Source organism: Apus apus, chromosome 4 (assembly GCF_020740795.1).
Source record: "Apus apus isolate bApuApu2 chromosome 4, bApuApu2.pri.cur, whole genome shotgun sequence".
Lineage (NCBI taxonomy): Eukaryota > Metazoa > Chordata > Aves > Apodiformes > Apodidae > Apus > Apus apus.
Genome location: NC_067285.1, coordinates 66,574,028 through 66,596,237, shown reverse-complemented (window position 1 = coordinate 66,596,237; position 22,210 = coordinate 66,574,028). Strand labels below are relative to the sequence as shown.

At 40.5% G+C, this 22,210-nt stretch overlaps 1 protein-coding gene across 1 annotated transcript; it reads left to right on the top strand.

The window, feature by feature from the left end:
• The first annotated feature begins 468 nt into the window (after positions 1-468).
• LOC127384197 (melanopsin-like) lies at positions 469-21,986 on the top strand. Its single transcript, XM_051618281.1, has 11 exons — positions 469-486; positions 913-1,055; positions 3,363-3,496; positions 5,226-5,429; positions 5,852-6,023; positions 7,768-7,923; positions 8,961-9,068; positions 14,223-14,397; positions 16,497-16,580; positions 18,259-18,408; positions 21,335-21,986. Exons 1-11 carry the CDS (start codon positions 469-471, stop codon positions 21,722-21,724), a joined length of 1,734 nt encoding a protein of 577 aa, XP_051474241.1. The 3' UTR covers positions 21,725-21,986.
• Positions 21,987-22,210: the final 224 nt, after the last annotated feature.

Genomic DNA, 22,210 nt, shown 5'->3' with positions numbered 1-22,210 from the left:
ACACTGCACAGTTGCAAAATGTGGTTACAGGAAGAAGGTCCTGTGACAAGGAGCCATACCTCTGACTAAGCTGTCCAGATCTGACTGCATGTGTGAGTGCTTTGCATTGCTTAGCTGCTTTTACTCAGTAAATAAGCATCTCCATCAAGCAATTCAGACTCCTCTTGTCAATAAATCTAATGAGAGCTGAGTGGAATAGCTGTAGGGCTGCCCTTCTGCTGAATTTAGCCAGTGATAAATCTGACTTTGTTTAAAAAAAAAAAAAAACACCACAACCCAAAAGCATAGAGAATTGCTGAAGTTTTATTCACATGCTGGAGATAAAGGGCAGTGTCAAGACTATTTAATGTATTTGTGCTTACACAGACAATGCTACTGCTGTTGTTTTGCCTCCCTTCTTCTACTTTTTCCATGGGGAGTGCCCATGTTTTGCAGCACTCTAATTTAGTGGATAGGGAGCTCAGGGAGATGGGGGATTTAATGTTTGTAAGTGTGGGATATGATATCAGTGCTCTTAATAAAATTGAGGTGTTATAGACTATTTCTTGTTGAACTAAAGTTTGTGTTGTCAGTTATCTGCACTGCAAAGTGTGGCACTTGCTGAGATTGGGTTTTATGCCAGAGTATCTGCCTTTTTTACATTACCACCATAATTTCTTTAGTATTTTTTTTCCAGTCTGTTTTCCCTGTTGTTGTTTTGTTTTTAATATAAATATGTGCTGTTAAAGTAATGAAAGCTACTCAAGGGAAACTTGATTACAGGGCATGTGAAAAGAACACAGAGATGCATGTTTGATTTGCACAAACTGTGGAAGCAAATGCTCTGCCTTGCTTAAACACACTGAGCACTTGTCTCCTGGAATAAGTATCCTGAGTGGGCTAAGCTTTCCTTTTCCTCTGTTTTCCATTCAGGATTTGAATATGGGCACCCAGGCACACACTGTGACCAAGTCAGAGATCCCTGACCATGTTCTTTACACCGTAGGAACGTGCGTGCTCATTATTGGCTCCATTGGCATCATCGGAAATCTCCTAGTTCTCTATGCATTTTACAGGTACAAGAATTCCTTTTATGGTGAATTTGACTGGCCTTGAGGGTCACATGTGCCTGTGTGCAGAGTTTCTGCATTGGTTCCCTCTTGGATTGAATCTCCAAGCAAAGGCTGATGGGAACAATTGGTGGGGGGAATCACGGTGCCCCCCGCCCAACACACATCCACCTACATCAGCGGTAACCTCAGCGTAAATTCCTCATGCTTTAAGGAATCAAAGAAAATGAGAAAATAAATAACTTGTTCCACAAACAATTATAACTGAAATTTTAAAGAAAAGTTAATACTTTTAGTGGTAAAAACCACAGTCTCCTGGTTGTAGACTTCTTCACTCACCTGTAGAATTTGCAGAAATAATTGATAAAAACTGATGCTCCTTCTAGCAGCCCAGATGTACTGGAAGGTCCAGGAAGGCAATGTGCTTTGAATGAGCTCATGTCATCAGTCTGTTCCCTGCTTCAGGCAGGTAATAGGATTTCTGTCAGTTTGTGTGCTCACTTGGCTTCTGACAGCGTAATAGATAGCCAAAGCTACTGCAGCTAGAGTATGCAAAAAACTCATGGAAAAAATGAATAGCTGCCTTCTGTCCCACACTGTGATGCTGGATTTCAAAATCCTTCTCGCTCACTACTGGTTGTCTTCATGCATGTTGATGCAGAGTGGGCTTGCAATGCTAGAAACACAAGTGGGGTTAAAATCCAAGTGCTAGTTTCCTGTTTTCAAGTGTTTAAGACATTAAGTTAGTGTAGTAATTTTGAATAACTGGCTTTTAATATGAGATAGAGGAGAAATAGAATTCCTTGAAACTATAGATACATTCATGATTTTTAAAATGAAGTTCAAGCTCTTAGCTTTTCTTGAAATTTGTTTGGTTTAGCTGATGCAATAGAAGCATAGAATTGTCAGGGCACGAAACTCTCCATGGATAGATGAGCAACTGCAAAAGTGTGAACTCTGCACCCTCTCTCACCCAGTTTCTGCAGGCAGTTATGAGACCCAAGATTTTGTTACCATTGCAGCAGAACTGAGATAGATTTCTCAATTTCTATACTTGTGTTTATCAGCATGAGGAAATAAATTAATGTTAGCTGCAAATAGTGATATTTTAAAGTACATCAGAAGGCCTCAGTTGTTCAACTTTCTAAACTGAGGGAGAGGTTTGGGGCAGAAGAGACAATTATTTTGAACTATTGAGAATAACTGCATGCAGGTTACAAGAACAAAGCTATTTATAAAATCCTGCTTCCTCCCCACGTCTCGCAGTGTGCCAAGTCACCTGTTTTTGTATTATATGTACCCAACACAGTGAAAAATTCTGAATTCAAACTCTAGGTATCAAAGCTCTTCACCATGCAACCAATGCAGTGATTTGCATTGAGGGACTACTAGTTCAGCATTACACCTTCTCAGTCTGTCCCTCAAAAGTGCCAGTTTTAAGGTAGATTTGGGTGAGCTGAACTCGCAAAGTAATTTAACTTCCCTAGTGGGACATCATCAGACAACAAGGGCATGTTCAACTAGATAACTCCAAGTAAAAGCGAGAGATTCTTTATTATGTTACCAGTGTCTTTATTCCTCTTAGCCAGAGCCAAGGGCAATCTTGAATACCAGCGGAAAGTTTCCAAGGATGCTATAGCTGCAGATATCCCTAAGAAGTGACACTACATGAGGTGGGAGATGTGGGGAGAAAAAACTGGAAATTATGTTTGTTTTCTTTGGATAAACTTGGCTTGCAGAGTGGCTGCTGCTTTCACACTCCTCATTGTGGCTTTTAACGTTGCCTGTTCATCTGCAGCTGAGAGCTTTTGTTCTCTTTTACAAGATGTATGTGAACAAAAGTATTTCTTTCAAATCTCTGTGCATGTCTTGCTTGTGTCACAGCACTTTGCAAAGGGTCACTTTGATAGTGGTTATGTGGTGACTCTTCAGGTCAGAAGCTTTTAAAAATTTACCAAAAAAAGCAGGTCCTTTGGTTCTGTAACCTGCTAGAGATCTTCTGCAGTGCAGGACACGCTCAGTGTTGCTGCTCTTGTAGTGAACTGCTCTTCTGAACAAATCCATATTTTTAAAGACAGCTGAAATTCTGTTCAGTTTGAAGAGGACTCAACCCTTTTTATCTTCTCTGCTATTGTCAGCCATCATTTTGAAATTACTGCGTCTGTAGCTGCAGTAATTGACTGATGATTGGAATTGATTGACTGTAAGTAACCACTAATTCCAACCTGGATAGTACTTCTTTATGCTAGCAAGAAAGTTATAAATTTACTTCACTTTGTCCATTTAAACCCACATATTTCTCATGTTTTTAAGCAACAAGAAGCTGAGGACACCCCAAAACTACTTTATTATGAATTTGGCTGTGAGCGACTTCCTAATGTCGGCTTCTCAGGCACCCATGTGCTTTGTCAACAGCTTGCACAGAGAGTGGATACTTGGAGATACAGGTACTCTTCAACACTAATTCATACTTCACTAGCTCTACAGTGTCTGCAGCCTATTTTAGCCCTAACAGTCTTAGCTTCTGCCATGGAGACGGAAGCACAAGACTGTTGAGTGACAACCCAGGTTCTTGACATCATTAGTCAGTATGCCCTGATTTTTACAAGGGCATGTAGTGAGAGGACAAGGGGTAATGGCTTTAAACTGGAAGAGGCTTGTTTTAGGTTAGACATAAGGAAGAAATTCTTTACTGTGAGGGTGGTGAAACACCACCCAAGAGGCATCTGTTGCCCAGGGGAGCTGTGGGTGTCCCCTCCCTGGAAGTGTTCAAGGCCAGGTTGGATGGGGCTTTGAGCAACCTGGTCTACTGGGATATGTCCCTGCCTATGGCAGGGAGGTTGGAAACTAGATGATCTTCAAGGTCCTTTCCAACCCAAACCATTCTGTGATTCTGTGATGGCACATGTTTTGTTTTAAAGGTTTAATTCTTTAACTTATTTTGGAAAAAAGGAGTCAACATCAACATATAATCATGTTACCCTTTAACTTGTAAGGGCCAATGCTATGGCTGAAGATGAGTGGAAAAGTTTTATTGAGTAATAATCTATTTATTTTAATTGGTTTAAGAGAGAGCTCATCTTTTTACTTAGAAATGTATGTTGCTGTCTATTAGCATGCTTCTGGGAATCTCACTTTTAATTAAGATATTTAAATAACAGTAGTCATTTGAGGACTGCAGATTTAAGCTCCTTTCTTTCCAACTTCAAGAAAGAAACTTTGATGCATGCTCAAATTATATCTGAAATGTGAATATATCAAGTTCCTCAGAAGACTTAATGCTCTGCTTGGTACTGCTTGTCACATCATTGGGTCAAAATTTGCACCAAGTACTGGTTGTGTATTGGTGGAGCAAGCACAGACACCGTTTAGCAGCACAAATGGGGCTCCATCAGTTTTTAGTCTTGTTCATCCCCTTAGATAAAATCAGTGTAAATTATCATGCTGCTACAAATGAAGAAATTTATTTGGGTTGAGTGAGATTTAGTCCTTAATTTTAGGTTGCTTATAACGGCTTTAAGAAGTCTGTTTTAAGGTTGAACCTCGTACTTCAATTGCCTCCCATTCCTGGTGGGCTGTTATCTATAACCACGGAGGGTGATGCAAGAGCTCAAAAAAAGTATTTGGCACAGGTTTCTGAATCAAATTAGGTTTTTCTCTGCTATCACAAAGGGAAAAAAAGTAATCTGTTTCATGTAAAAAATGTCAGTGCTGCTACAAATTGTAGGAGCTGGAGCTATGCTTTACAGTTGGTCTTTTATTTCTGTGTTTTTAAGCCACATAAACCAAAGGCATTTTCTGAAATAACCATCTGTCATTACCAGACAGATGTCTGCTGCAGCCTGTTAAGATCAATATATTGGGCAACAGTCCAGGAAAATGTAACTTTAATTGGATTGGATTTTCTTTGAGGCAGTTTTCCATTGAAAAAAATGTTCCCCATTGCAGCCCACAGTGAAGAATAGGACTTCTTAAATACATATGTGTGTATTTTATTAATGTTTGTGGTTTCCTGGTAAATATTTGATAACTATGAAATTGTGATGCTAAGAAAATTCTTCTATGGGAGAGAAGTCCTGAGCCAGGAAAAAAGTGAGAGTTTTATCATGTCAGGCTTTGAGAGAAAACATGTACTTGTTTTAAGAAAATCCCTAACATCGCCATTTTCTGCTTCAGGCTGTAACTTGTATGCTTTCTGCGGGGCTCTCTTTGGAATAACCTCAATGATGACTTTATTAGCTATTTCTGTTGACCGCTACCTTGTGATCACTAAGCCCCTGCAATCCATACAGTGGACTTCAAAGAAACGCACCATGCAGATCATCGCCGGCGTGTGGCTGTACTCACTGGGATGGAGCGTGGCTCCCCTCCTTGGGTGGAGTATGTAGTCTCCTCTCTGTCTCTTCTAGTGTGCCCTACGTTCTTCTAGTGTGCCCTGTTTTAGCCTTTCTGGGACTATAAAAAAGTGAGGATTTTGTAAGTTCTGGGGTGGATGCCTAGCCATGGTTTGTTGTCATACCATGTATCTGTACCTACTGCAGTGCAGATCTCTTCCTCCCCGCTGTACCCAGGTTGTATCAAGCAGAACAAATTGCAGATGGAGTATTAGGTATCTCTGAGGGTTTTGAAGTCAGGACCTCCTCTCTATGTGTGCACTCGTGTTCTCACACCACATGTATAATACGTCTGGCATAGCTCTTGAAGACTATGTATACAGTAAGGGGTTTATTTTAAGTGCTCAGGTCAGGAACTGAGCAGACTTTGGGTGCATGTGTGAATAATGTGTTCCATGTATTTCATAGGTTCCTATGTGCCTGAGGGCTTGATGATATCCTGTACATGGGACTATGTAACCTACTCTCCTGCAAACAGAAGTTACACCATGATTTTATGTTGCTGCGTGTTTTTTATTCCCCTGATAATAATTTTCCATTGCTATTTATTTATGTTCCTGGCCATAAGACGTACTGGCAGGTAAGCAATGTAGCTCAAATCATTAAACCTCCCTTTTCTTGTCTTAGAAGATTTTCTCCATTTCTTTAGCTGCAGAAAAATCGGAATAAAAAATTCATCTGAATTGAAACTGGAAACCAAATGGCAGATCACTAACAGATGTAACTAGAGAAATATTTTTGCCAATGTAAAAACTGGAATGGATGTATGTATTTTGGAATAGGGAAAGAAGTCTCTGGTGGTTCTAATCTTATTCCAAATGTGGTAATTAATAGTACATCACATAATTTTATAGTTGGGACTATCCATATTTCAGATTTGCAATTCCAGCAACACAGTCTTTGTGCATTTCAGCACAATTTTCAGCCTGAAGGGATGATAAATAGCATGTAGCAATGGGGGCATCATCTGCCTTTGAGCTGCTCTGTAGACACAACAGTCCTCTGACAGTTATGACAGTTTTATTTAAAGCAGGCATCCCAGAAAACCTTGTCATTCACTCAAGCATCACAACTGCATGCACGTATCTGGCTGTGCTTGTTAGGACACTTTTTTTTCCCAAAAAAATTCTTGGTCTGTATTTGAAATAAAAATCGGCAGACATTTAGATCTGTAAAGTAACTTCATTCTGTCTGTTATTTTCCCTCTAATAAACACATGACTTATCTTTGATCCAACAGCAGCTGGAGTTGTATTTTCCACTGCTTCCAGTGTCATCAGCTCTGGTGGTTTTTCTGTGCACCTACATGCTGGCATTTGCTGCAGTAATTTGGCTCCACAAGGCTAAATTCCATTTTTACAAGTATGTTTAGCTGTATGTCTGAATCAAAGTTGTTACTGAACTCTACTTTTTGCCCTTGGTCTTGGTTTTTACTGTGCTTTGTATACGCATATTTGTATCAAGTGAAGAAGCAAAGAACGCATCTTTAAAACTATGGTGTCTTGTACACCTGTGAAGCACAATGGCCACAAGATTTTTCTGTGCTTTTTGCTCACTAATAGAGAAAATCAGTTTATGAGTATGTCCACAGATCATGAGAAAGCATTTTGTTACCCTGCTGGCTGGTAATTACTGTCTCTAGCCTGAAATGTATCTTCATTTAACAACACTGATATGTAAAATTTGTTATTTCTATGCCAAACTATACAAAATGCTAAACAATATAAAACCATTTTAAAATAAAATGTGAGAAGATACTTTGATGGGACACTTTTTTGGCAAAAATACTAGGACTGCCTGTTGTACTTGCCCCTGAATAAATCTGCACGAAAATAAAAATGTCCCCATGAGTGTGTGGGGCCAGGTTCCTCAGAGTAGTCAGGGTATTCCAGCACGTTACCCTGTGAGCTGGAATTTCTGTCTGATGTTCCTCCCTAGAAAAAGAAAAGCCATAAGATTCGATGTTTGCATCCAACTGTGCCATTGCTTGTTCCACCACTGAAAACAACGAAGGGTGAGGGGTACCAGTTTCTTCATCCCTCCAAACTGAAACCCTCCTTCTGTTAGGATAAGGACATGGCAGTCCTGTAGTCCCGAGGGTTCTTGTGGCTCAGTCCCACAAGCAAACAAAGCTCAGACAGAATGTCTGAAACCATTTTACTGTATTAATCACCTTTTAGAGCTTTAAATATCAGAGGAATAGAAGAGTTAGAGCAGGGAAAGATGAAATATGCTGAATTTTGCACATTACTGAGAATGTATTAGAGATGTTGTACCTGGCTTTTTCACCCCTCTGCTGACTCACCTCTATTTTTCCCCTCAAAGAGATGTTCAAAAGCTGGGGTCCTGCAACCGGAGATCCTGCCTCTCTCAGTCCCTGAAGAATGAATGGAAATTGGCAAAAATTGCTTTTGTGGTCATCATTGTGTTTGTCTTGTCCTGGTCTCCATACGCTTGTGTAACCTTGATTGCCTGGGCTGGGTAAGTGGAAATATAATCCAGAGAGCATGGGTTATTCTGGAACATAAGTATGATTAGTACAGTAACCCACAATAAGCAGACCTCCCTTTTGAAAGGGGGATCCATTATACTACATTGGAAATGATACTGTGAGCTTCCCTATATCATTGTGGATATTTACTTTCCCCCATGATACTTTCTTTGTATGAATATGAGGAGTTATATTTTCTCTCACCTAATACCCATTCTCTAAAGAAGCTTCCTTCATACATTGCTGCCTCTGACAGAGGGCAGGAAAGAAGTTCTATTCCCTGATATTCACCCTGAGCTCCTGTCTTCCTCCAACGGCTCTCTGCCTGAAAGGGACCTCATGACCTGTGCAAAACAGTGCGTGTTCTTAATTTCGAGGTGAGGTTGGGTGGGGCTTTGAGCAACATCATCTAGTAAGAGATGTCTCTGCCCGTGGCAGAGAGGTTGGATTAGATGATCTTTAAAGGTCTTTTCCAACCTAAACCATTCTGTCAGTCTGTAATATTAATTGTGATTATCCTGCACTGTCAAGGGAGGAACATTGGTTTCAAACTCCTTCCAGTCCTCTCTTCCTTCTGCAGTGTTTGCAAGCAAGTTATTGACATCCATTACTGTGCAGCGCAGATGTTGCTGCTGAGAGATTTTTAGGTTTGATTCTGTTTTCTTTTTTATCATCATTCCCTTTTCCCAGATGGTCACAGTGTGGGTTGTTTTGGTGAGGTTTTGGGGTTCTTTTTGCCTAGTGTAGAGACAGGGAAGGTGATTATTTGTGTTCCTGGTAATCCTCAAATAGGTAATGAAATACTTGCATGTCTTTCATCTTCTCCAAATGAATGAAACCAAGTAGGCATTATTTAATGCAAGCCTTTCATTTGAGCAAAGAAAGCATTTGAGTAAATTCACTTTTCAGGGGTATTTCTTATAAAGAAATCGCAGCACAGTAATAACAGTAAAAGAAAGTAATAGGATTTAGTAATTTAGTATTACTCTTTGGCATAGCTGTGTGTAATGTTTTTGCTTTGTTTTAGTCGAGGCAACACCCTAACACCATATTCCAAATCTGTGCCAGCAATTATTGCCAAAGCTTCTGCGATCTACAACCCCATCATATATGCAATAATTCACCCAAGATACAGGTACAGTAAACATATAGCTATATGTATAAACATACATGCAAATGTGTTCTTTACAATGTGTGAATGACTCTCATTCCCCCAGCCTTGCCCCCAGGGATGTACACTCCTGCCCTGACCACACCGTGATGGGATCCAGGTGGTCAGATCCTCTACCATGTTCACCTGGTACAGGGCAGTCCAGACTGCACATGCTGCTCCAGACATGGCCTCAGGGGTGGTGAACAGAGAACAGTCCCTCCCTTCAGTTTTCTGTTTCAATTAACTGCATATTTAGCCAACTTTCATGCCTTTTTATTTCCTTCTCAAGCCTCTCACATCCAGTGAATGAGTTTCTGAGGTGAAAGGTACGAATTCTGCTTTTTATCCAGGCCCTCTGACTGCAGTAAGGTAAGGGACAGAGAGTATGAAGAAAACTTGTTCCTACTGAATAGATTATTAGAAGGGTAACAATGCATTGTAAAAAAAAAAATATTCATAGTATCTCTCTGATGGGGAACCTACAAGATTAGGTGAATATAATGATAATTTAATGTGCCATAAAATACATTCTTCCAAAGAATAAGAAACCTTCCCTTTGCAGAAGAAACTCTATTATAATCCCCAGTAATAAATTCTCTAGAGCATCCAGGTTGGTCTCAAGAGCAGCTCAGCCTTCCCTAACATTTAGGGAAAACATGAGAAGGAACCACCTTGCATTTTAGAAAGGTCACCTGCTTTTTGAGCTAGCTGTGACCTGGAGGCATGCATAGTATGGGCACATCAAAAATTGTGTCTTCAGTTGTGTGGTCCTAAAAGGAGCTACAAAGTATTTTTGCAAGGGAATAAGCTTCCATGGTGTTCTGCTGAATAGTTTCAAGCAAAGACAAACTTCCCCTGCACTTTCCAGACACTGTGCAAGCTAAAACTTCTTTTTTGGAAGTCAACTTTTTATTCAGAAATGTCATCCCAGCTTCAGCTGAGAAGCATGTTCAGTTACTGGCAAAGTAAGTAACTTCTGTTAAAACTTCTAAAATACTTGGTTTCTAAAAAGCCAGCAAAAAAAGGAGTGTTTGGGATGTTTGGATTTTGAGGTTTTTGTTTGTTTAACATAAGGAAAGGGATACAACTCTATTGTGTTCTCATCTTTATCTCCAGCATTAGATGGGTTCCTAAATATTATTTTTCACCTTTACAATTCAGAAGTGTACTCAAAGTAAGCTATACCTCTCACAGAAGATACAGCTCAGAGCTAGTATTTTCCTCCTGTAGCTATACCTAATGTGTTTTTCCAGCATTGGCAGTGGAAAATCTTGTATAAAAGGAGAAATTCTTGTAACAAAACTGCGAGTCAGCATATCTCTAATTTTTTCTGAAAGTCTTTCATAGTGTATTTACCAGAAAAGGATGCTGCTTTAAAAGTTCGGATGAAACACAAAGATGCCATAGTGATAAATGTGATCAACGTCCCAATGCCACTAGATGTCAGGGTTAGTCGTCAGTATGAGGTTCGTCTCACCCAAGACTGGAAAAGCTGCTAAGTTGTATTGCCTGAAAACTAGGATTTGGGAGCTGAAAATGGAGTTCCTTGTTTTGAATGTCTGATGAGGTTGTAGTTAGAAGAACAGTTCAAGTTTCTCAGAAAACTGGTGGAAATACCCCCAGAAATGGTGAAAACATACATTCCGTTTGAAGATGTCTGCTATCATAACTAACACTGTTTTGCAACCTCCAAAAACTTGAATCCATCTTATTTTTTGAAGGTTGTAGAGCATTTTAGTTTAGGATAGGAGAATGACTAGGCCCTGATGTCTTGCAGAAGTCGAATGAAAAGTTTGTTATGGCTGACTAATCCAATATGAAACCGCTACTTTTTTTCTTATCCAAAGCTATTGTGTTCAATTATTTCTTATATTATTTTTGCAAGGCCAGGTGAGTGTTCTCAAAGCAGATCCTATATAATGAACTGCTACAACTAATCTTTTTCCTGCCAGTATCAGGTTTTTTTTAAGTAAGACTGTTTCAATGAAAAGGCTGGAGTCCACAACAGGACTTTAGACACTCTTGAAAAGTGCTTTATTTTTTCCCTGCTTCCTAATCTGTATTTCTAGACATATCATCATCAAAAGAAGTGCTTGTAGAGTTGTTCTGAAGACATTTCATAGACTTGGGAGTCATCCAGTCAGGAAAAGGAGTAATGTTGGGTCCCCTGTGATAAATCAAGCATCCAGTTTTAAAACTGAAAAAGCAGCTACCGTACACCAACAAGTCAGCTGATGAAAATATATTGACAGGACAAATTTCGTTTAAACAGTGAATTATGAATATGTATGTAAAGATGAGGGTTTTGGGATAATTTCCAGATTTTCAAGTAAGTCACATTATGCCTTGAAAGTAATTTACCTAACGGTGGATAAATGGGCTGGTCTGTTCAGGCCCAAGAGCTAAGGGTTTGGGCAGGGGATGAATAGACATTTGGTATTGGAACTACTCAACCAAGATAAATCTAAGTTATTTTCCAAATCTTGCTAGAAAGAGGCACCTAGAAACTGGGACCTAAGGAGTTCAGATATGGCTCAAATCAATGATGTACCAAAAAAGCAGGATGTGTTTTTGTACACAGAATTGCTGTCACTGTATCTTAACACCCAAACAAATTTTTTGTGGGGGTTCTTTACCTTTAGCAATGAAAAAAAAGTACATGGATGTAACTGAAAATGTAGTAGTGACCTTTGTGCTAGCACTTGGCTGTTAAGAACTGGTCTGAGAGGTTAATTGCTATATAACCCCCTGCCTGCCCACTCCCCACCAGTATGAGGGAGAAAAGCACTTCTCTTCCTGCTAGGTATCACTGGAAGTAACAAATGTGAGCAAGTAAGGAAATGTATGCAAAGTTTTGATTAATGAAAAGCAGTTTTGTGGAGAAAGAAAATTTTAACTCCTTTAATAACCTGTATGTGAGTGAATGTCACTTGGCTGTGTTGGTGTTATTGCAGAAACTTCCTCAGATTTTGGAAGCTTTAGGTTTTGTGACTTTTGTTCATAGCAAACAGGGAAATTCTGCACCTCCATGTTTCCAACTTGCTCCCAAGAGAAGCACAATTATACAACAACTGCTCCATTATAAATAACTGAATGATGATGAACTATTTTGATTTGTACTATTTTCTCAAAAAAAAAGAAAAGCAATTACTAAATATTTCACTTTGAGTAACTCTTATTTCAGAGCAATACAAAAGTATAATTAAATAAGCACCTCCATTTCTACTTATTTTGTATTTCACATTTACACTATTGAAACTCCCTTCAAAATCTGTACTTTCCTCCAAGTCCACAAGGTGTCCCTCAGCAACCCTCCCAAATACTAGTAAAATTGAAACTGCTCCCTCAAGACATAAGGAATGTTCTTATGTTGTCCTTGAAAATTCACTATCAGACACACATTTCTTGATCCTCTAGAGTGATGAGGTCTCTGCATGAAATCCCTCTTAATAAACAGGATAGTATATTTTACACCACCTTGAAGTTATTGAATAGTTTACAGTCCCAGGTAGTGTGTAGCAGACATCAGAAGCTATGTCTATGTCTGAGGGAAGTGGTTCAGCTTCTCAGCTGGGGAAAAAAAGCTGTCAGCTCCTTTTTCAGCATCAGTCTGAGGTCTTCACCACAAAAAGAATCTTCTGGGGGCTTGGCATTTTCTGTTGTCCTGTAAAACCTTGCTGATTCTTAAAGCGTTTTATGTTTTGCACAACATTAGTGGGTTTTTGGGTTTTTTTTGTTGTGGGGTTTTTTTGTTTTGTTTTGTGTGGTTTTTTTCCATTTTTTTGTTGTTGTGGTGGTGGTGGTGGTGTTAGGTTTTTTTAATCCAGCACCATGTAGGCAGCCTCCTGCACGCCCAAGCACCTCAGTGGGTCTCTGCCAGGTCACCAGGAGGCATCTCGGCAGAATCAGGAATGTGAGCAGAATACTTTCTTCAGTCCTTGTCTTCACTGTAGACACAGAGCTGCTTGTTCTGTTGCCTTGGAAGTTGGAAAGACACGCAGAAGTCTTCTGTACTCAGTGGTGATGATACCACATATTGGGGTGTGGTGGTGGTGGGTTTCTGGTTTTGGTTGGAGCTTTTGACTGGCAAACCAGTGATCTCATCTTGTAATCCCGGAATCGAGTCTCTGAGACTTGACCAAGAGTGATCTTTTCTGAGAATAGCAATGATGATTTAAAAGGTACTAGTTAGTCAACAAACCTAACCTGGTAACTACAGAAGCCAGGATTTTACCATATACATCTACTTGACTTGCACCTCATAGTAAAGTCAATCTACTTAGATCCTCCACTAATCCACCAGTCCTGTACATCTGTTGTTTTCCATACGCCTTGTTGCTGCCTCACTGCTTGAGTTGTTCAAGAATTAGCCAGTGCCAGTATCAGCTCCATCTGTTGGGCTGAAATAATGGATTGGGAGGCACTGGACAGGTGTTCACCAGATGCAGCAGTCTGGCTAGCATCACTCCACCATTCCTTGGGGGCAGTGAGGGGCAAGGTCAGCTGGCATTGCACAGGGGAGGCTCCTGGTCTCTTCTGCTCCATGAAGGGCCAGTGTTTGGGCCAGGATGAATAGACTCATACAACCAGGACTGAGGTTATTATTTCATGAATAAGGCAGGTTTAAGTTCTTTGAGGCCTAGATAATTCCTTTGCTCTGTGCTTGAACAGAGTGTTAATTCCAGATAGGAGTTTACAGGAGCTGCCATAGTACAAATAAATTACAATATCTAATTCTTCTGGCCCTTTCCCCTTTCTTTTTTCCACTTGTCCTGTGCTTTGCACAGTGAAGACCTTCATAACAGCTAACTTGAAAGTTTTCTTGGTTAACCTTTTAATTAAATCAGAAGCAGTCACAATTTTCAAGGTATTCTCAATTTTTATGACTTATCCATGCAGTTCTTCCATATGTGTTTTGACCTAAGGCCCAGAAGCCATCTGCTATTTTCCTTTCAGACTGCTGAGTAGTTTCCACTAGATATACAATGCTGTTTCCATGTAGTCTTTATGACCTCCTCAATCAAAACAGAAGCCGTGCTGAGGTTATGGAAAGACATGGTACTTTCACCACATGATTTTTAAAGCCATGTCATCAATGTGTCATTTGTTGTTTTTTTCCCTCCCATTTTTCTTTAGAAAAACCATCCACAATGCTGTTCCATGCCTGAGGTTCCTAATACGAATATCAAGAAACGACGTCCTGAGAGGATCCATAAATGAGTCATCATTCAGGACCTCACTCTCCAGCCATCAGTCTTTTACTGGCAGGACCCAAGGCATTTGTGTTTCATCAGTTTCCACTGGAGTAGCTGTAAGTCTTTTCTTGTTTCCATGAAGGAAAGTGAGTATAATGTTTCTCTGATTCCCAAAGTAAGTGGCTCTATAAATAAGTATTCAAAATGAGAGAATGGAAAAGGAGGGGGTGCAGGGCATCTACATTTTTTGAGTGATGTGAGGTCATTTCTGCAAAGCCTTTCTAAGAGTCTGTGCATAATGATTTCTGATCTGAAAAAGCATCCGGGCTTTCTGCACGGTTCAGAGGCTTACTGGGACCACGGATGTTCACATTAAGTCTGTAATGTGTATTAAAAAGAGCCATTGCCAGACACTCTCCCTGTTGCCAGCCGCTTCCTATAATCCGCTATCTGCAGGGACTGGACAACAGGAAACCAGTCTCCCATCCAAAGTTTTCTAACGTATCCAAAAGCTGTCCTGTTATTTTAAAGGAAGTCCATTTTCTCTAGAATTGGAAACTTTGATTTGTTACCCTGGATTTTACTCATGAGGAGTGGAAGCCTCCTGTTCCTGAAGCAAGGTGGGATGTTTTATAAGCAGTGTACCCCAAGTCTCAGTAAGGCAGGTGATTGAGTGAGTTGAAAATAAAAGGATTCCATGGGATTCTTCATGGTCCCTCTTGGCATGACCTTGCCTGCCTCTCCAAGTCACAAGCAGCTGACCTTGCCCACTGGGAAGTCAACTCCCAGGGAGGGACAGCAGCTGGGGCTAGCCCTCCTAGGGACCTGGGGTGCTCCACTCAGGCATAAGAAACCTCCTAAAACATCCTACAGAGCCATTGCTACAGTTGGTAACCTTTCATGAAGGTATAAATCACTGTGACAGACTGAGTGCACCTCCTGGCCTTCCCCTTGAGCCAAGTGACAGTGGCCTGAGCAAGGGTGGGGCTTGGATATCTTCATGCTGTAGCCTGTGGGTTGCTACAGCAACCCACTGAGAGTCAGGCCATAGGACTGCATTTTGGTGAGATAGTAACTACATTGAGTATTTTTTGTAAGACTGGGGTTCCTGATTTGGAAATAGACCTAGGACCACCAGGAAACCCAGCATAAACAGTGGACCAGTCTTAAAGAAAATAATTTTGCACTGAATTTTCTGCTGGTGAATGGAAGTCATTCCTATCAGGTAATAGCACCAGGAAGCTTTCTGAACTCCTTTGTGGTAGACAGACAATAAAGCAAACACACCTGAGCAAAAAAACAAGCAGTCCCTGCCAAGACTACCACCATGTCCTGGGTCCTGACAAAATATTCAGGCCTTCTGAAAGTGAAATAATAGTTTAAAAAAGCAGAGTAAACCCACCACTATTAAGTGCCTGAGGAGAAGACTCACTGCCTGAGCCCTAATGAAACAAAATCAATCCCATTACAAAAGACAGGTTACTTTGCAGTCCCTGCTGCTGCCTCTCTTGCACAGTAACCATACAGCTGCATCAGCTAGGCTACCAGTTAAAATTACTAACTTTGCTTTACTGGGTTGCCTCAGCCATACAGCTCATGAAACTGTGAACTCTTTGGGGACTCGGTGAACTCTTCTACTTTGTGACTGTGTATTACATATCACAGCAGCATTCCCAGCTCTCAGAAAACAGCCTACAGGTTACTGTATTATAGGCAGGTAATAATGATGATAATTAAAGCTCATGAAATCTCTTAAAAGGGTTGCATTTTATCATTCAAAATTAGAAGGTATTTAAATACCATGCAATGGGCAAACTACTTCTCAGGAGAGACCTGTCTAGAAGTGACAAGCTTTTTCTATAGTGTTTCATAAAATATTGCCACCATAATTATTTTTTAAATTAATAAATAGAAGAGTGTAAAGCCTCTCAGTCAGGGCAAAGCCTTTTTTAGCTTACTGTTGTTTGGAATTGAGCCCAAGTGATTTTGAAGCATTTTTGAAGTATGATGCTACTGTACCATGCCAAACAGCATGAGGATCCCCAACCTTGCCTGCCTAGGCTCTCAAAGTCTTCAGGCCATGGGGAGCATGTTCATATTTATCTGTTTGCTGCTTGTACAGGTTCTTGAAGATACAACTAAATGAGTAAGTATTTCTGTTGAAATGTAAATGGAAATGAGATAATCTATCCTGCTGATTTGATTCCATTCACAGACCACTGATTGCACAATGCAGGAAAGTATCAACTGTGATGATTTAATGAACTGCAAAATAGCCAGATTATCCTTGCAATACGAGGTTAGTATATGCAACATGCCAATATCCTATCATTTGCTTGAGCAAAGAGAGCACCCACACATATCTGTATCCCCTTGAGATCATGGGGACTACTTGTCTGCCTACACTTGTCCTTCATTCGCTGGTTGTAGGTGACATGTGTAGTGACATGGAAATATGTTGACATACTTTAAGACAGCAAGGCTCCTTATTTACTCATTTCCAACCTTTTTTGCACCTTTTAACTTTCCTTGCCCTACACTTTATTCCTAAACTTTGTCCTTATTAATCCTTTGTTTGATGTCAAATAAGGTAATTTCAGCTGTATCACCATCCTTATCCAAGATGCTTTCTGCTCTTTACTGTTGGTCACTACTTGCTTTTGGTTCATTTGGGTTAGCAGGTTATTGTGTCCGTTTGGTTGTGGTTGGTGTTTAAAGAGACAGGATAATGTGGATAAGAGGCTTCAGCCTTTGGCACAACTTTGGCCTTGGAGTCTCAAGTAAAACACCTGCCGTTAGCTGTGTGCAGCCCCATGTTGTGCTGAGTTGATGCAGCCAAAGGTAACTGTTCTTTGGGCAACTGACAGCTCAGTGCAGCTGTACAGATTTTAGCTGAAACAACAGCTGCTGAAATGAAAGCTAAGCTCAACAACTCTTGGATGACAGCAGCACTGAGTGAAATTTTGGTATGCTCCAATAAAGTATTGACAGGCAGGAATGACACCAGCAGCACTGTAGAAGACGCAGCTGTTGCCACCAACGCTTTCCTCTGTGTGTTATCTACATGTTAGTGCAGGGACACACCATGTTCCTGAGTCACATATATTTGTCTTTACAGTTTGATTCTACAGGGGAGGAGAAATAAACAGATGGCAATACATAAATGTGCAAGCAAGGTGATGCAATGGAATTACGCACTAGCTTCCCACCTGTGTAGAGCCCTATCTCTCTCTCTCTCTCTCTCTCTCTCTCTCTCTCTCTATCTATCTATCTATGTATCTATCTACTATTCGTATCTAAAAGCTGGTGTGGAAAATAGTGGAGTGATCTCATCATTGATACTCAATTAAAGAGTCACCACAAAGTTAGGGATGATGGATGGCCTCTGCCCAAGCCTGTAATTGGAACAGCATGGTTGCAATGTCACGATTGTGCTCCATTGCTGGCATGCTCTTAGAAAATCAGTGCAGAACCCACCTGTTGCCTCCTATCCACTGATGATGGTTCAGAGAATAAGCAAGCTCATGGGGCTTGAGAAGTCCTGAGTGTTCTAGTATCCAGTTGGGATGTATACAAATGTGTTTTTGGACCTGTTCATGTCCATGATTTTGTACCAGCTGATAGTCACGCAGAATGCCTTAAGCCATATTAAACAGATAGGAGCAAGTACAACTAATCTTCAGGTGGTATGCAGCTATAAGCATAGCACAAGCAATGAGACAAACAAAAACAAAACAAAAACATAACAAAACAAAAAATTCATTATTTCAAATATTTTTTTTTGGTTCAGAAATATAGCCCAGGGTAAGTGACAAGATTAAAAATCAAGCCTTTCCCCAGGGCAGTTTTGAGTGTGACACCTGTGTTTGAACAGCTTTAGTTCTCTGTAAGTGTGAATGATTCCTGCTAGAGCTTGAGAACTTTTGGAATCTGAGAAACACCGCAACTGTCTGAAATCCTTCATAATTTGTGATTAGACCTCGAGCGACGTAGATCTTGACCCTGTAGAGCCAGCTCATAAGAAACTACAGCCTCGTCGAAGTCGTTCCTTCTCAACAAGTCTGAGACAGGAGAAGAGAGACCTGCTGCCAAAGACCTGCAGCTGCGATGCAGCTACTGCAGAAAAGGTAAGGAAAAAAGTCTCTGCTGGCAACTCTTCCTTTTAATCCTGCTACAGTACATTATCTCTGGAATAATATTTCAGCCTTTATACCCATCTCTTTCACCTGTAGGCTTTATTTATACAGATTCTCATCTCCTCTTCATCTTTGCTGTTACCTCTTTTTTTGTGATTTTGGCTCTTCCCGGCCTGACCCCTGTGTATACATTGTGGCAGCCTCCTTTCTATTTTTTTTTTTTTTTTTTTTTTGGTATGTATGTTAAAATGTTTTATTTTTGTTGAGGGGGAAGATGAGAAAGAAACTCCCATTTCTCCCTAAGGGTGGGAGAGTCTGGCAGGTGCCACCCTTCCCTCAGTGAAAGAGGCGATGGTGAGTACTCAGCACATCTTCTGTGGATGCATCACCCTTATTGACCAAACTGCTGAGGTTTGGCATTGTGCTGTTGAAGATACCCCATTCCCTGAGAAGCTGCTGAGGATGGGAGCAGTAGATCACCAGCTTCTGTCAGAACCGTAACACCAGTTTCAAAATGAGTATTTGTATGTGTGGCACGATGCCAAGGATCTGTCAAGTGCTGCATTTTCAGGAAAAGACAGACTTAGGCTTACAATCTCCCGTCTGTGGCTGGACTGAGTAGAACCCATTTTTGATACAGGCACCCTTTCATGGGTTTGCTCTAGTAACCTTGTGCAGCTACAGGATCTGCTTCTGTCCCTTGTGCTCCTTTCCAGCTTTGAAGTTAACTGTCTAGAGACAGCATAGTTTAAAGCAGGAGCTGTTCTAAAAACTTCCAGCCATCTGATGACTCAGTTCCTGCATGCATCTGCCCTGTCTTCTTTCATGTATCTCCTTAAGATCAAGTCCTGAGAGACTCTGGTCTTTTTCTGTAACCATTGTGAATATTATTGATGGAAAAACAGTGGCTTTGAATGTGGTGGCAGGCAACATAAACTCAAAACCATTATAACCCTCTGCTGTCCTCCATTAGTACCTGAGTCTGTCTGAGGTTGTAGGCAAGTGGCAAAGAGCTGGTCTCCAGGTCATGGAGAACCACAGTCTCACACGGAAGGAGAAGGAAAATAAACTTGAGGTGGTCTGCATAAAAGTGTTCAGTAATTAAATAAGTGTTCCTGTATTCTGAAATTTAGCAACTGCACAGCCCAGAAGAAGGTTCAGGTGCTATAGGTTGTCTTTGAAAGACATCTGTTGGATTATCTTGAGAAATAACCTTTAAACAGAGTACCTTCATGCTCAGGCTTTCAGTGGTGTTCTCCAAGATGTTTGAAGTTTATTTACATTGAATGTTTAAAGCCTCATTTGATTTTCTTAATATGCAAAGATGCCTGTATGGTGTGACAGTCCTTTGTGTGTTAGTTAAATGCAATGCCATAACATTCATCCTCTGAAAATAAATATTTATTTGTCAAGTTCCATTAGTGTTTCACTATGAAGCCACCTATTTATCTTTTCTATTGCTACCATTGATTTGGAATAACAGGCTTTTCTTTCTGTCAGGTAGATTTAAACCACTTTTTTAACACATTATCCTTCCCTCCACTTGTTTAGGTACAACAGCCAGAGAAATCATTATCAATAGGTATTGGTGAATGATTCTTGCTTGTGGTGTAGAATTACACAATGCTCTGATATATACCAGTGTTGAATTTTAAACCCAGAAAGACGGAGGGGGAGAGAGACAGACTAAAAGTTCTGTTTTGTTTTGTTTTTTCACACACAACAGAATTTGTGTGAAAAACAAATGTGTTTGATTTTCTAGATCTGTGCTAGCACCAAACCCAAATAAATCCCTGGGAATTACATGCCTGAATGCTACAAGAAGACTAAAATAGATCAGTGATGTTTGTAACTAGAACAGGAAATATGCAATAGAGAAAAAAAATTCATAGAACTATTATGGGAAGTTCAAGCTATGGAGAGACTCAGCATTGCTAATTAATATGATTTGCAGGCATATTAAGATAAATATATAGAACTGTAACTCTGAAAGAGGCTTTATAGCCATCTGAGTAAAACTTAGTTGTGCTCTGAATTCCATTAGTCTTCAGGGGAACTGACATAATAATGAAGTTAAAAACTGCATTTTACTGTAGTATTTATTTTCCCCAGGAAGGATGGACTTCTAACTTCTCTTTACCTCTGACACAGTGATTTTATAAACTGAGCTGTCCTTTTCTAAAGCAAGCCAAAACGGATCACTCTTGCCTTCTGTTGCCAGTGTATTTAAATATTAACTAACACTTTCAAAATTTATATAGTTTATGCTGGATTTACCCATTGGGCATTAAGAGCTACAGAAAGATCACAGGGGAGTTGCCATCAGGGCCACGTTAGAAATTGGAAATCTCTTAAAGTAGGCAGATGAGAAATGGTTATCAAAGCAAAATCACAGTTACTGTTTTTCCCTTCTTTGATGGTGGAAGTCCAATGTATGAACACAAAGCCACTGACTGCCCCAAGGCAGTACCAGCAGCCACTGGAAACACCATGATAGATGTTGTCACAAGGATGAAGAAACCTGGCAAATAAAGAATACAGTGTGCTTGAGTCTGGGATCTCTTCCATGAGAACGAGAGAGAGAAGTACAGTTATCCAGCATCTTGAGATGTGTTAACAACAAGTTTTGGGGGTTTTTTAACATACAATAAGCCAGGTACAGGTATCGACCTTTTTTTCTTTTTTCTTTTTTTTTTCTTTTCAGTCTCTGCTAATATTTGGGCTTGTCCTCTTTTGCTTCTTTTAACATCCTACTTCCCAAGCTGTAGAAATTAACACGATGTTTTTCCCTCTTTCTAGTCAATGATTCAAGTGTGAGAAAATGAGTAGTGACTTCAATAGCGGTTAGTGGTAATGAACTCTGGTTTCTATAGTCACAGGCTGTATGACAGCACTAAAGCTTATGTCTCCCCTCCAGGTTTTGCTCTCCTCCAGCTGTCTGGCGAAGGCGCTTGGGCAGCCAGTCCTCTGCAGTCCCCCTGCAACACTCGTGGCCAGCTCCCTCCGAGCAGCTTCTCTGCCCGTCGGTTTGAATAGCAGCAGTGTCAGCAGAGGAGGAGACTCGGGTACTTCACAGATGGCAACTCACGAAAATCAGACTAATGGAGTCCTGGGCTCCATCATTCCTAATACAGTCCCTCGCATCGTCATCATTCCTACCTCAGAGTCCAATCTATTTCAAGAGGAACTGGAAGAGGAAGAGACTGAATTATTCCTCTTTCATGACAAAAAGGGTAATCTGCTGGACTTGAAAGGACTTAGTTCATCCATGGAGTTCCTCGAAGCTGTTGAGAAATTTCTATCATAACTTTGTCAAAAGAAAACTTTCCGGTAATTATTTTCTTGGCATCTTCTCCACTTTATTATACCAAATAACCAAAGCCTTGTAGGTTAGATCATCAGACTTTTTGTATGTTTATATGGTAGTCACTAGGCAGCCTTCAGACTTATCTTTGTGCAGACCAGCTCAGGCATGGAAACAGGCTTTCTTTCAGACTGTGTTGCAGGAAATGAGCAGCAGATCTGGCAGCATGATCGAGTGGCATCAGTCGAGTCAGCCACCTGCTTTGTGGGGCCCTGATTTGTAACCACAGATAGAGGTGCCAGCAGAAGGAAAAATAACTGAGCAAGAGCAGGGGCAGCTGGTGAATCTTTCTGCTACCTGTGCATGAAACAACATTCCTGTTTTGACAGCTCTCCTCTGGATGGTGATGGGAAGCATCATGAGACCACAGCATCCACCATGCCCAGTGGTAATGCAGGTGGCTAGGTGATCTGAACTGTATTTGAATAA

Coding starts and splice junctions, on each gene's coding strand:
- LOC127384197 (XM_051618281.1), top strand. Junction 5,430..5,851: donor GGCTCCCCTCCTTGGGTGGA/GTATGTAGTCTC, acceptor TGTATTTCATAG/GTTCCTATGTGCCTGAGGGC. Junction 18,409..21,334: donor ATGCAGCTACTGCAGAAAAG/GTAAGGAAAAAA, acceptor TCTCCCCTCCAG/GTTTTGCTCTCCTCCAGCTG.